The sequence below is a fragment of the Glarea lozoyensis genome (assembly GCF_000409485.1).
Source record: "Glarea lozoyensis ATCC 20868 chromosome Unknown GLAREA17, whole genome shotgun sequence".
In the NCBI taxonomy this organism is placed as follows: domain Eukaryota; kingdom Fungi; phylum Ascomycota; class Leotiomycetes; order Helotiales; family Helotiaceae; genus Glarea; species Glarea lozoyensis.
Window position 1 is genome coordinate 815423 of NW_007360991.1, and position 13811 is coordinate 829233.

General features: G+C 43.1%; 4 protein-coding genes across 4 annotated transcripts; 1 reads left to right on the plus strand and 3 right to left on the minus strand.

Moving 5' to 3' along the window:
* Positions 1-114: 114 nt before the first annotated feature.
* On the minus strand, positions 115-1123 carry GLAREA_12106 (alpha/beta-Hydrolase; the record flags this gene model as incomplete). Its single annotated transcript, XM_008082888.1, has 3 exons — positions 115-182; positions 279-1004; positions 1060-1123. 3 exons carry the CDS (start codon positions 1121-1123, stop codon positions 115-117), a joined length of 858 nt encoding a protein of 285 aa, XP_008081079.1.
* A 5010-nt stretch (positions 1124-6133) lies between these two features.
* On the minus strand, positions 6134-7398 carry GLAREA_12107 (plasma membrane protein Pth11-like protein; the record flags this gene model as incomplete). The annotated part of the gene is made up of 3 exons (XM_008082889.1): positions 6134-6973; positions 7028-7125; positions 7185-7398. 3 exons carry the CDS (start codon positions 7396-7398, stop codon positions 6134-6136), a joined length of 1152 nt encoding a protein of 383 aa, XP_008081080.1.
* Positions 7399-9729: 2331 nt separating this feature from the next.
* On the plus strand, positions 9730-11446 carry GLAREA_12108 (Cytochrome P450; the record flags this gene model as incomplete). Its single annotated transcript, XM_008082890.1, has 5 exons — positions 9730-9928; positions 9985-10315; positions 10371-10584; positions 10639-10801; positions 10863-11446. The coding sequence occupies 5 exons, from the start codon at positions 9730-9732 to the stop codon at positions 11444-11446; spliced, it is 1491 nt and encodes a 496-aa protein (XP_008081081.1).
* A 448-nt stretch (positions 11447-11894) lies between these two features.
* GLAREA_12109 (FAD-binding protein) lies at positions 11895-13524 on the minus strand (the record flags this gene model as incomplete). Its single annotated transcript, XM_008082891.1, has 2 exons — positions 11895-13105; positions 13164-13524. 2 exons carry the CDS (start codon positions 13522-13524, stop codon positions 11895-11897), a joined length of 1572 nt encoding a protein of 523 aa, XP_008081082.1.
* Between the last annotated feature and the right edge of the window lie 287 nt (positions 13525-13811).

Sequence of the window (13811 nt, forward strand, 5' to 3'; positions counted from 1 at the left end):
TAGCCGATGTGTTGGTGTTGATGTTCCGGTTCCTGTCTGGCCTTGGAATTGAACTGCAGTTCCTGTTCCACCTCTCTTCACTGTGGAAGACATTCTCAAAAATCCAAATTTACCTCATTGTTGCTCGTGCTTTGCTTGTAGTTGATCTACCACCGCTTGCGATCCTTGAAACGGGGTACCTACTGAACGAATTTGTCAGCGTAGTGAAGAAATAAATCATAAGCCACGGCCAATGCGCAAAATTTTCCTTCGCTCGCGCAAGTGTGTCAGGTACATACAGAAGAGCAGGCCAACTGTTGCCTCAAGTATAGACTGATGGGACTCCTCATGTGCCATAATCAACGCCTGGCTGATGACAATACCCCCGAAACCATGTCCTATGAATACAAGGGGTCTCGAAAGGCCAGGTCCACAGTTTTTCCTTGCTTCGCTAAGTCTTTCAAGTAGCTCCGAGGCAATCTTCCTCAGAATTTCAGCAGGAGTGCCTGTAGGTGAGGATGTGTAGTTGAACTGCAGAACTCTAGCTCTTGGCAAGGATTTTGGAAGCATAGATTCGTCCTTGAGCCAATTGACTTTTGTAGGCAAAGAGGGGTTTAAATCAACGGTATCGCTGGATATTGAAGCATCACTAGGCTGAATGGCAGAGGCCTTCTCTTTCGGCTCCTTTGTCAAAGGTAGATCGGCCTGGGCCCGTTGAACTGGAATTGAGAACGGCTTCGCTGCTTTCTTTCCCAATATACCCACGAAGTTAGCCGCTGCGTCTTTCGTTTCCTTAATAGATTCAACGGCTGGCTTGAAGGAATCCTTTTTAGTTGAAGGCCCCTTGGACCGATTAAAAACCCAAGAGATTTCGCCCTTTTGTGAAAGCCCATGGACTGCGATGATGTCAACATTAGATACAATAGCCGTACCGTCAGATGGGTATATTGTCTCCAAAACGTAGGCTTCCTGTGGATTTTGGGATTGTGATGGTCTAGGCGACGCGGAGACCACCGAGTCTCTAGCTAATATGGCTGTCAGCGGATTAAGACGATCATGAAACGAGAGATATTTCCGTACTCCCCGGTTTGGTATATGTGACCGGATTTGCCATGGCAGGCCTTTGTCCAATTTGCTTTGACATTTTCACGCTTGATAGTGAGCAGAAAAACTCGTTGGCAAGGCTTGACTGATAACAATTTGCGAAGAGTCCAACAGCCTCGTCAGAAAATCATGTCTACCATACCTGATGATTTGCCGGACTGAAAACAGCAACATCAACCGACCTTTCCCGTGAGCATTCTCACCTCAGGTCCAATAAAGCGCGGCATAGCGGTGGCGCCGTCCATCAATGGCTTATCAGTGCAACGCGAAGCTATAATGGCAGACTGCCAGAGCTTCGAGCAGGGGTTGCAGTGGAGAGAACGGCCGTCATGAATTATTATATTATGCTTGAAACAAGACGTGCGGCTCAACACACGCAAAAATCTGTGGTGCACAGCTTGTGGGGGTTTATCGGTGATCAGGATGATTCCTTAGCCAGGGTTTGATATTGACGACACTTCGAAAATTGATGGAAGGTGACAAAGACCTCGAGGCTCGGGCTTTGGAATCATGGGCCTGTTGCTTGCGCTAAGCCTAATCGGGATCGACAACCACAACCATTTATAATCCACCCGCTTATGCTACCCTCACTATTTATATCTATAGGAATACAATAAACAGAAACAGTATATATTGTTATTGTCACCGAACCACAAAGGCAAGGTGGAAGTTTATTTGGGGAAGAACACTTACCTAAGGTAGGTACCTCACTCACCAGCCTCCATTGTGCTCCTGGTGCTCTAAAAAGGTGCTTTGCTAAGCGAGCACCCCCGATCATGTCGGTTGAGACTTCTTAACTTCTCAAAAATCAAATTGACTCCTCGTAAGTTTGGTTTTTTGGGATATGCTTGACTTTTCTTCAAAGGAAGTTTTTCGAAACCTTCAGACGAGTTACTTGCGACACTAATTTTGAATATTTATTTCTTCGTTGTATCGTCAAACTTCTTACAAATACATCTTTTAGTCACGCCAAAGACAAGTCATTGCGAAAATTTGGGTAGTAATTGTTAAGATTAATATTTCGGGAGTGGACCGTATTGAATTGGTAATATATTTGTCTATTATGTATGTCTTTCCAGCGACACAACCAGATAAACTTTAAAGGTTTCCTGACCCTTCTTCCTAAAAGCTACCGAATATGATCTCAGCCACACTACTGATGATCTTTAAACCCATGGAGCTAGTTATTTTATAGCATTACAATAGTAAGAATTGTTACAAGGGGTTTAGTTGAGAGCCTTACTCGGAAAATTTACAGAACGTGACAGTGCAATGAGTGCATGAAAATGGAGGCGAACTCTAATCCTTCTGAGATACTATAGTTAAGTGGACAACATTGCATTATCCCAATTTTCTGATGTTTATTAAAAAGTGTATTTTCTCTAGAACTGACCTAGGGAAAAGAATGATTATGTCGGATGACCTGGCAGAACGTTGCCATAAAACAGAAATTTGTAAATTGGAAAAATATGATGTCAAATCGTGAACCATGTCACACATGATCAATCTGAATGACTGAAGAGAGCTTTGAATGACGGTAAACTTTCCAAGATGGGTAACAAATGGAAACAAAGTTAGCCGCCCATATTCAGAATATACTCCGGGAAACTGATCTTTCAATCCTTCTTTTATGAGGTTACTACTTTTTAGAGAGAAGATAGAAAAGCTGCAGCGCATACTTATGAAACGTAGCAGTGTAGTTTTATAAGAACTGTGTGCGTAAGAAAATGCTAGTCTTTGTTCTGGAACATGTCATGACTTCAACGGTTGAGCTGGTTCAATTGAGGCAAATCACCTAAACTCATATTCGACTTACGCAACATAATTTGAATCTACAATATGTCCAACTGCTCTTAGCAGCTTCGAATTCTGACTTGCCGTGAAAGAGCATTGATTTTCCAATCAAGTTGGGCATTTAACACCATTGTAACAAGCAGTGTGGTCAACAACCCAATTCTGAAGCAATTCCCAATCCCTGCATTTCCTCCTCTGACCGGCTCCCAACTCTAGAGAATCACCTTCCCTTGGAACATTCAATGGAAGTGAATCGGCCCGACATGTGATACCCTGTCTGAGCGAGTCAAAACAATGATTTATATGTTGTCTGGAGTGCCCGAACGTCTCGGGGGACATCCCATCCCAAAGGTCATTTGACAATGTTCTAATCAGCATCTATTCCAGATTAGGAAAGCACGCTTTGAAAAATGTTGGGAAGAGGTAATACCAAACAGTGGAGTTGGTGAAATGCATCGATGACATAGATCGCCTTTTCCGGGTCGTGGGGCATATCGGTCCCTACTCTCCAGCCTTGTGATTTTGCCCATGACTTAGGTAGCGCAACGTGTCCGTTAACAGTATAATTATCCCATGCCATATTAGCAGCAGCACGATCTAGCGTGCTGAAACGGTGGTCTGTTTGAATATTTTGATATATGTTGATCGGCAATTCGAGTCCAGCTAGAGTTGCAATAGGTTAGCGAAGAAAAGTATGTCTTGGAGCACTTCGTGATACAATCGTAAGATGGAACAGGCGGGCTACTGGGCTGCTGAAGTTTTGATCGGATGTAGAGATATCTGAGGTGAAGGGAACTTGCCTAAAGAGTTGGAGTTACCGTTGTATGAGCCAAAAATAATCTGAAGCACCGTCTCTTTGGCGGAAAACAAAAGTAGAACCAGCAACAAAATATTGGTGACTACGAGAAACAAATTGTACTTTACTTGAATCCATTTCAGTTTGCTGATTCCCGTAGGATCCAAAAGTGATTCGTCATCGCCTAAAAGGCAGCGGTTGTCTTGACTTTCGAGGATTTTTGGTCTCATGTTAATGAGAAATATTTCGAAGCACTTTTGGAATTTAACGATTCTCTACTTGACTAGTGACTTCTCCGGTGAATATGACAATTCTCTATGCTAAAGCAAAAGGTCACTGACAATGTTGGAAATTGCAGCGAAAGGCTCAGCCCCATAAACAGTGTAACAGACTAACCCGCTCTTGACATATCACTCTTCCCAAAAGCCCGCGTTACCACAACAATGAATATATGGTAACATAACTTCCAGACAGCGTTGGTTGTACTCGGCTCCTACATAATAGTTCGATCCCTGAACATATATGAATGTTGTAGTACCAACATGAGTCATGAAGGGGATGGTCTATGGTCCACGCTTCTCGATCCAACAAAACTGTATTTATCCAAGCGCTCTTCATACAGGATCGCGATCTGTGTCTGACTTTGGCCCCGATCCGAAGAACCTAGAACTGTCTCGTCAATCGTGAACGTTAGATGACGACTTCTGTGCCTCCCAACTCTGTAAAGTAGCGAATACGACATAATATCGCCCTTTTTCAAACCGTTGACGTAATGTGCGTGACAGTATTTTCGTGAAGTAAACGGTAGCGGGGAAACTTACTCGTTATTTGGGAAGACAGGAATGAGGAACATCTCTGAAGTTGCCTCTCTCACCAATTGCACGTTTTTTTCCCTAGCATTTGAGACATATTTTGTAGTGAATTATGCACAATTTCGAAATCCAACTTCTGGCAAAAGCTTTGTCAACAGGATTATATTGACTAGAGAATGAGGTGATTTAGGGTGTTTACAGAATTATTGAGTAGATCATAATGTAGATGCTGAGATTTGTGATTTTGTGAGAACTCGATTTTCCATTTGCATTTTGAATTCTTCAATGTTCTTATTTGCACGAAATAGTTTTAGAGGCATTCTGTTGTATGGTATAACTATCCAATTTTCTTGTTGACCCTGGAAGTGACGAATGACTAGTGACCCAAAGCTATCTGCCAGAATGAAAATATTTATGGGAATCTCATAAATTCAAGAGAAATTGAGCCTTTCCTTCAGCAGCCTATTAAATTTGTCAATAACTCTTATGTATTATCAGGGTTAGAGAAACAGACTTTGAAGCTTCCAGGAAAAGGAATTTACCAGACATCTGAGAAAATCTTTCTCCCATCTTCGGTTGGTATCTCTACGACTTCGTTGCTCTTCGGCTCGAGTTTGACTTTTTGAACACATGTCAGCAAGTGTTAAAATGTATCAAGATCGAGGAATTGACATACCTGGAAAGGAAATAGCTGTTGCCAAGCTGATAGCGAAAGCAAACATCTTGGTGATATACATGCTTATGATGTGTTGAAAGTGAGAACTTGATATAAATCTTTGTGGGTTTGTGGAGAAAATAAACTGTAAGTTGGTTTGAGTGAGTGAGAAAAGAAGAGCGATTGACATAGTAGTTATATTCCTAAAATTACCAAGACGAGGCTCGTCGGCGGCGTAGGTTGTTATGACACTTACGGATAATGTGGCAAGACCATTTTCTCGCATAGCTGATGATTAGGGGTAACATTTTGCTCCAACCCGGTGTCACCAACACCTCAGCGGCGGTGATTTGGGCACCAATCATACAACTGCCGAACGTAGATTTTACTGGAAAGTGACATCAAAAGTTGGAAAGCAGGGCTAATGTTGACTTGTTTAAAGGTGGAAGGTGACATCCAGAATGAACGGAGTGTCCATGACGGGGAACGTTGGGTACACAGCCAAACATCAGTACTGAAAAGGACTTGCATGAAGATACTGTGCAGTTCGCAGGATTTGACAGCTCTCTGATGAAATCGAAAGACCACACATCATCGAAGTTTCCTCTCGGGAGAAAGAGGTGGACAAAGCGGGGGTGTTATCGAAACTATTGCATAGATATGGCAAACTCCGTAGGACATCCCAAGTTGTCCAACCGGCCGAGAGAATCTGTTTATGTGAGTTGCGAGTAGCAAACATCAATACTACAAAACCGAGGTTGTTTATTTGTTTGATTAAAAAGCTGAAATATGAATAATTTTTGGTGACCGTGCTCCTATGCGTCCCAATCAAGTAGTCTCCCTTTAATTCTACTCTAAAATCTAGCAAGAACGTTGTTTTACTCCACCGAAGTCAAAGACCAGGTCGCCTTACCAATTCTTTCTTCCAATCCACTGTCATTCAACCCACAATTTTGCCAGAGATCAGATTTTCGAATTCGGTTAGTGAAATCATTATTTCGAATAACTTTGAAACACGTTCTTCTTTACTGTGATCTGACCAGGTTGAATATGTTCCTGTGACTCTAGATCTCTCATCGCAAAAGTCTCCCCAGCCCCACCAAGAGGGACTTTCGTTGGGACGACAAATTCCGCTTCGGAGGAGTTGGAATTGTTGTCGACAACAGACAATATTCTTGCCGACTTCTGATTTCCAGGCATGGAAGGTTCAGACGAAAGTGATCTGACACTAAAGAGACTTCGAATTGCCTTCGAAAAGCTGCGCACGGATCCCATGCCACCGAAAAGCGGGCGAAGTGAAGGCAGGCAGGCAGCGACGATTGCCATTCCCATCTCTATCATGCTCCAATACATCCACGTTGACATTAACAAAATTCCTTGCGAAGACGAGAATCCGTTGGTGAGACGCTGCTCGAAGAAGACTAAGCGCACTATGCCGAATGCCACTACCAAAGAACCCAGAAGAAAGATTCCACATATTCCCAGCTTTCGTTCAGTATTGAGCTGTAGCTTCCAGATGCATGGGATGGGTATCGATAGAATGAGAACATCCGTGACCACATCTGTTATTGCCAGCACTTTCTGGAAAAACACATCATTGAGGCAATGCGTCAATAAGTCGTCAAGGGTAGACCAAAAAGCCCAGAACTTTGTCCTGCACTCAAAAATGTACGTAAACAAAAATCCTAAAGTCCAGCAGATAGTGACACCTATCATGATCCACGAGGTGATATTAAAAGACCTTCCTCTGAATATTCGTCGGTAAAATAAGAGGACTGATAGCTTTATTGTGCCAAATGCAAGTGCTTGCATAATGTTGAATGCATATTTAATCTAGTAAAGTTCAACAATTAACGGTCGATCTCAAAGTGAAAAGATCTGAGCTACCTTTTCTGTGGTGATAATTGCATCGTTGATAACATGAAGAAAACCCATAGGTCCTTCTCCGAATGGAGTTGGCTGACCCAATGCATGAACTGCCGAGCCTATAATAGAAACCAAAATTAAGTTTTGGCTTGGTTATATGTTATGTCAAGTAACTCACCTGCAATCATCATTGCACCCAGGCCAATGCATAATAATAGAGCTACAAGAATAGACCAATCATCCAGTCCCAATTCAGCTTTTCTCCTGTGTTTAATGAAGAATCGGAGAGCTACTGCCGTAGAAGCTAACAAAGGCAACACTGTTCCCACTGCGATCATAGATTCTGGCGTCACTGGCCTGAACCCATCAACCAGATCATTGAGGGTAGCCATTTTGGAATATTTGTTGAATTATGGGTCAGAAGAACTTTTATGAGGTGATCAACCTTCCGAGTGGAATAGAGAAAGGACTGTTGTTCTTTAGTGTGGCTACTTGTATGCGTGCCCGCATCCCGACTTTGTTGGACTGGCCAGAACTGGAAAAGATATACCTGGATGAACATCACCAACTTCAATCAAATCACAACGGTGGGACAGCATGCATGCATGTGAATCTTGAGTAGGATCACTGGTTGTGTACCAGGGTTGTTCAAATGCCGCGACTATACACATTTAAACGTGTTGGGCTTCGCAGGGAAGTACAATATTGCCTGCATCAACATCGGCAAGAAATATGTTGGTCCCTCTCAATTCTGCTGTTCATTCCTGCCAAGTTCTGTTGGGAGAGCGTATCATCCATAGTTACTTTGTTTGTCTCTTTCATACACCTCAATGATTCAAGAAAGCAAAAGTACATCACGCAGCTTTCCGCACAACTAACGCTTTCGCTTCGCCGGTGTCCTCGTTCCTCAAGGACTTTCAATGGCGGTGTCAAGTTATATCTATCGGCCACTACGCACAGATTCAACAGCAGTGAACGAATGGACGATCAAGTCCCTCAACTGGAAGGACTTCGGTCTTCTAATGCTGGGGGTCTCGAACATCGGATTCATTCTTAACTTCCTCAGTCGAACTTTAACCTCTATGGGATGTGGAAATACCGAGTTCTCATACGGTGAACCCCTTTCCTCAGCCTGTGCCTTTCTCATCGAAAATATTTACTGAACTTAGTTGTTTAGGAGCGCTAGATCTCAAATCTGAAAGACGCATACAAAACTATACCTGGTGGTCAAAGTACAGCCAAGTTGAGCAAGAATCCGGGACTCTGGATGACCTTTGGGACAAGATTGTTCCTTCCCATGGAATTGTCGCTGTAGAACTTGAGTGGGCAGCACGAAAGAATTTGCCAGAGACGATGCAGCTACCCAGCAATCTTGGCAAAGGAGTCTATGTAATCGATGCATATCATCAATTACATTGTTTGGTGAGGCCCCAAAATTCTAATCTACTCTCTTAGCATTTTGACAATAGATTTTACTTGGGATGAGGTTACTAATAATACGATAGACCATCGTGCGGAAAACATTTTATGAAGTACTTCGTGGAGACAAGCTTACCTATCCAACCACTCATGCAATACATTATTTTGACAGTATCAGACAATACATTCAATGCACAGCAGGAGATACGCTCTTGTATTCTTGGGGAAGGAACGTGACGGGTGATGGTCAGAACAGGAAATGCAGAGATTGGGATGCTCTACGAGAATGGGCTTCTCAGCATTCAGCGTGCTACAAAGATAGCACCGACCCAATACCTCTCTTAGAGCACTTTGGACACTGTGATGGCTCAACAACTGACGGGCTGGAGGACATTTGATTGATGTAAAGTCCTCCGTGTAACTCTTCAAGTCTCGACGCGTGGGATGATGTCATGACCGTAAATTGAAAATCTGTAGCAAAGAAATGTTGCCGACAATACTGTAGTTTAGAATTAAATGCGCTTACGAGTCATGTCACACTTCATCCCTAGCGTGTTTGGTCAAAGGGAGCCTAAGGAGGTCATCATAAGGAAAGCGTTTTGGTGCAGAAACAGCAGGCCGCATACCACGCGTTAAAAGGGTGGCTGAGCGTACCATTACCGCTACATAGTAACACGATTGTTATTAAAGCTGCCATTGGTATAGGGTACCATTGTTGGCTCATGCAGACGTATTGAGCGACAGAACCTCGTCGACTTTTGAATGGCGAACGAATTTCTCCCTTATAGGCTGAGAGAGCACAAATACCCTCGAAGAATATTTTACCGGCATGTGTTGGGTTTCTGCATTCGGCATCATGTACTTCGAAGTTACAATATTGTTTTTGCATGGCCGCTGAAGGTCACTGACGTAGGATTTGTACAGCCAACAATGTGCCATTCAACAACATGAAAGGGCGACAGTCTTGCATCTGGCCAATGTTATGATCAAACTCGGAAGGCACGCAGCAAACACTGCTATTGAAGAAATAGTAACATCAGCAAACTTTGGGGCGCAGAATTTAGCCTGTTCCAACAATTGTGTTGTCGCCTGCATGTTGGCTTACAATACCGAAAAAGAGGACTACACCGGAAAGACACATCCTTATCACCAACTTACAATGCATTTTCATACTCAGGAAGTTTTTCAGGACTCTACTCCGTTATGTTGTAGAGAACACGCTACAACACCCACTGCAATCGCCTTTGATTTTCAATTTTAATATAGGTGTTGGTAACAGCCACCAATAACTATCCCCAGAAATTATGATGTTCATAGGAATTATTGTCGCGATACTCGTGGCCCAGTCGGTCTCTATCGTCGTTTGGAGATTAGTTCTCGGTCCATTATCCAATATACCAGGACCTAAGCTCGCGGCCTTGACGTCTTGGTACGAGTTCTACTACGATGTAATCAAGCCAGGTCAATTTGTTTGGCATATCCAGCAGTTACATCTTGTGTACGGTATGTTACTCCCCTCGTGTGGAAAACACAGGTAGCTAACGTTTCATTTCACGTAGGTCCCATCATAAGAATTACGCCGTGGGAAATTCATATCAGCGACCCCAGCTTTTTGGACGAAGTCTATGCACCAGCATCCCGGAATCGTGAAAAATATGCTTTCTTTATGAAGACTGTAAAAGTTTCCGGATCTACTGGCACCACAGTCAATCATGACATCCATCGAAGAAGACGTGAAGCCCTTAATCCGTTTTTCAGTAAAAAGGCCATCACGGCTTTCGAATCTGTCATCACCGACAGAGTCGCAAAGCTGGACAAATTGGTACATTCCCACATATTGACGAAAACGCCTATCAATTTGTCGGATGCTTATTATGCCTTAGCAAACGAGTTAGTAGATCCCTCGCCCACACTGTTGGAAAGTTCTCTGGCTAATAGCTAAAAGTGTCGTGTCATATTATTGCTTTGGGCGGGATGAAAAACTGCTCGATGACGAACAGCAAGCTGCAACCCACAGGAACAATATATCCGAATTGCTTCAGGGCATCAAAGCGGTTCTTCACTTACCTTGGATCTTCGATATCTTAGATATGATACCGTTCCCAATAGCGAAGCACATCATGCCAGCTGGCGCTCTAGATATGAGAAATCTTTCAGAGGTATTCACACCTGGAGCAGACGCGACTTCAGAGCATGAACTAAATTCATTCTAGACAGTCAAAATAGACGTTCAACGAGTGCTAGAAGACACAAAAAATTTAAAAAAGGGCCATCATAGGTCAATCTTCTATGAACTTCGGGACAATAAAAATTTACCCCCTTCAGAGAAAAGCTTAACCAGGTTAGAAAATGAAGGAACTCTTCTTGTACTAGCTGGTACGTTATAATTGCTGGTGGTTATATTTGTTGTATTATCGACACTAAAAGTGAACGTCAGGGACCGACTCGCCAGCAAAATCTATGGCGATTACTCACTTTTATCTCCTCCATCACCCAGAGAAAATGGCGCAATTAAGATCAGAGCTTCAGAAAACACCTAAAACAGCAACTTGGAAAGAATTAGAACAACTACCATACCTCAGTGGCTGCATCGCGGAAGGCAACCGACTCTCTTTTGGTGTGGCCGGACGAACCTCTCGAATCGCTCCGCACGAAACACTTCAATACAAACAGTACGCCATTCCACCTGGCACGCCCGTCAGTGAGACGACACTCTCTGTGCATACCAATGAATTTATCTTCCCAGAGCCCTGGGCGTTCAAGCCTGAAAGGTGGTTGGGTAAAGAAGGAACAGAAATACGAAAATACCAAATGGCATTCAACAAAGGCTCAAGAAGCTGTGTGGGTATGAACTTAGCACATGCTGAAATGTTTCTTGCTATTGCGGCTATAGCGAGATATGATATGAAGCTTTACGAGACAGACGTTAGCGATGTCAAATTTAAGCATGAGTTTCATGTTGCATTTCCGAAGTTGGATTCGAAGGGTATTAGAGCCGTTGTGGAGGGTAAAGTAGCTTAGTGAGATATTGTTGAAAGCAAAAGTTTGTGATATACGGGGCTCAAGGCTTTTCTATGTGATAGAATGGGGTTCTGCGTTCTTAGCAATACAATTTTGGCTCAGAATGAAAGCATTTATTGATGACATGTCGCTTATTCTTCAAGGTTCGACGATTTCTTTGCGTTGAAACACCTGACGGACGACAAGATAGGTTGTTAGACCTGCTAAACATTCTACTGAGTTATGATGGAGTTGATTTGGAGTGCGCGGGTAGTCTTAACATATGTTCGGCACAGATAATTTGAGAAACACCTATTTGCAGGAAATGATAGACGAAAATCATGAGTTTTAATCAATTATCTTGAACAAACATCGCGATTGGACTACTATCTTTTCGAACACCCTGAAACACTATAACATTTTTAAAATCATTCTCCTACTTTCCACAGCTAGGAGAAAGGAACAGGGTTTACTCATAGTTGGCCTGATAATCCTCAAGCTCATCCGGAGGCAAGCTCAACAATCCTGAATTTCTCACCGCTTGCGGATTCCAAAACACGAAACCCGGATCCAATTCCGTCTTCAATCTCAATAACTTATCATGAGTCTTCGGTCCAAAATACTGCTCTGCAGCCTGTGTTGCGGTCAACTCCGGATCAATATACTTTGAATATGCAGAAAAGTTCCCGGTGGGCTGAGAATTTCCAATGGCGGCATTTAATCCGTCAATGAGAGGGATGATGCGGGAATCCCACGGAAGAGCGTGATTAGCGGTATAACCGTAATTTTGGAAGACCCAAAGTGATTCTCGATCGGAATATGCTGATGCTGATGGAGACGGTACGTTAATTTGCGAGTCTTGAGCTCCATACAAGTTGATTATTGAGAAAGAGGGTGGAGTGTTGATGTTTGTCTTGGAAATAATGTATTCCCAAAAATTTCGTACTGCTTCTTCTGTGAGAGGCTCGGCTTCTTTTGTGACCACCGATTTTGCGTAAAAGGTGTCGTGAATGTTGTAACCGTCCAAGGGTTCAGCCAATGGATCGGCACCTGCCAGAACTTGTAAGGTGTCGAGCCATGAGAGATCTGTAATGTTGATTGATCCGGGAAACGGTGTGACCCCCTCGGTCAAAGCTGGGAAGACTGTTTCTTTGAAGAAAGTGGTGTTGCAAAACATACACATTCCGGTAATGCTGAGCGCACCACTGTTATCTGTGTAGAATCCAAACGAAATGTTTTTGGTCAGGAGTGGCGAGTTGATGACGAAATCTTGAGTGCGAAGGAACGCGGAAGTGAGTTGATCAATACTTTTGAGCGTTTCGTTCAGATTGGCGGTGAAGTAGGTGACTGTCTCTGGAGCTTCGTTGGTTTGCATGTAGAAATTCGTGACGATGCCGAAACTGTCTCCAGCTCCTCTCATAGCAAAATAAACATCTGGATTTTGTGTTTCGTTGGCGTATATGATAGATCCGTTGGCGAAAACCACATCAAGACCAAAAATGGTATCAAGTGCTAAGCCCCACAGTCTTGAATCGTAACCGTAGCCTCCATGTGTAGCATGGCCACCAATCCCAACCCCAGGACAAGTACCGTGAGGTAACCCTCTTTTGCCTTGTTCATGGATTCCGAGAGCTACGTTCCCAAGTCTTTGACCTGCACCAATCTTTGCTATGAATGTCGCTGTGGGAGAGTTTTAGTCCAAAGTGGCCCTAGAAATTTTGCCAACGAAGCGACTTACTCTGATCCACCTCGATTTCATTGAAGTTCTCCATGGAAACCACGGCAATTCCGTCTTGGCCACCCAATGAAAAGCTCGTATAAGAATGCCCACCACCTTTGGGTTGAACTTTAAAACTTTCTTTTGCCGAGCATGATATACTTTGTCCTACTTGCTGATCGGTTGTAGGAAGTACAACCAGCGCCGGAGTGTATGAAAGACGGAGATTGTATGGGGCGGTGAGATTGGACCAGATTGGTGATTGTTGAGTTGCGTACGATATATTTGCTTGTTGTAAGCAAGTTTCGAGTTTTACAATTTGTGGCTTAATGTTAATGGAGCACTTGATAAACAGGCAGAACAATATCTTAGGAACAAACATTCTGTTTTCTGTACTAAAAGCATTCAACAGTGTTCTTAGTCCATTAAAGATGAAAAGCTTAAAGTCTTTTTTTATCAGATTTTCCTCGCACAGTATTTTTGAAAACAAGCACCTCCCTCCCACATGAAGTCGAACAAAGCCGCGATTTGTTGCAAGCAGCGTATCCCCGAAAGCAAATACAAAAACGGTTGCAACCTCGGCTTTTGATTTCTTTGTCATAAATTTCCGAAGACAGCCAACACGAAACTCTCACATATGCATATTGAATCATGCCTAATTATTTTGGA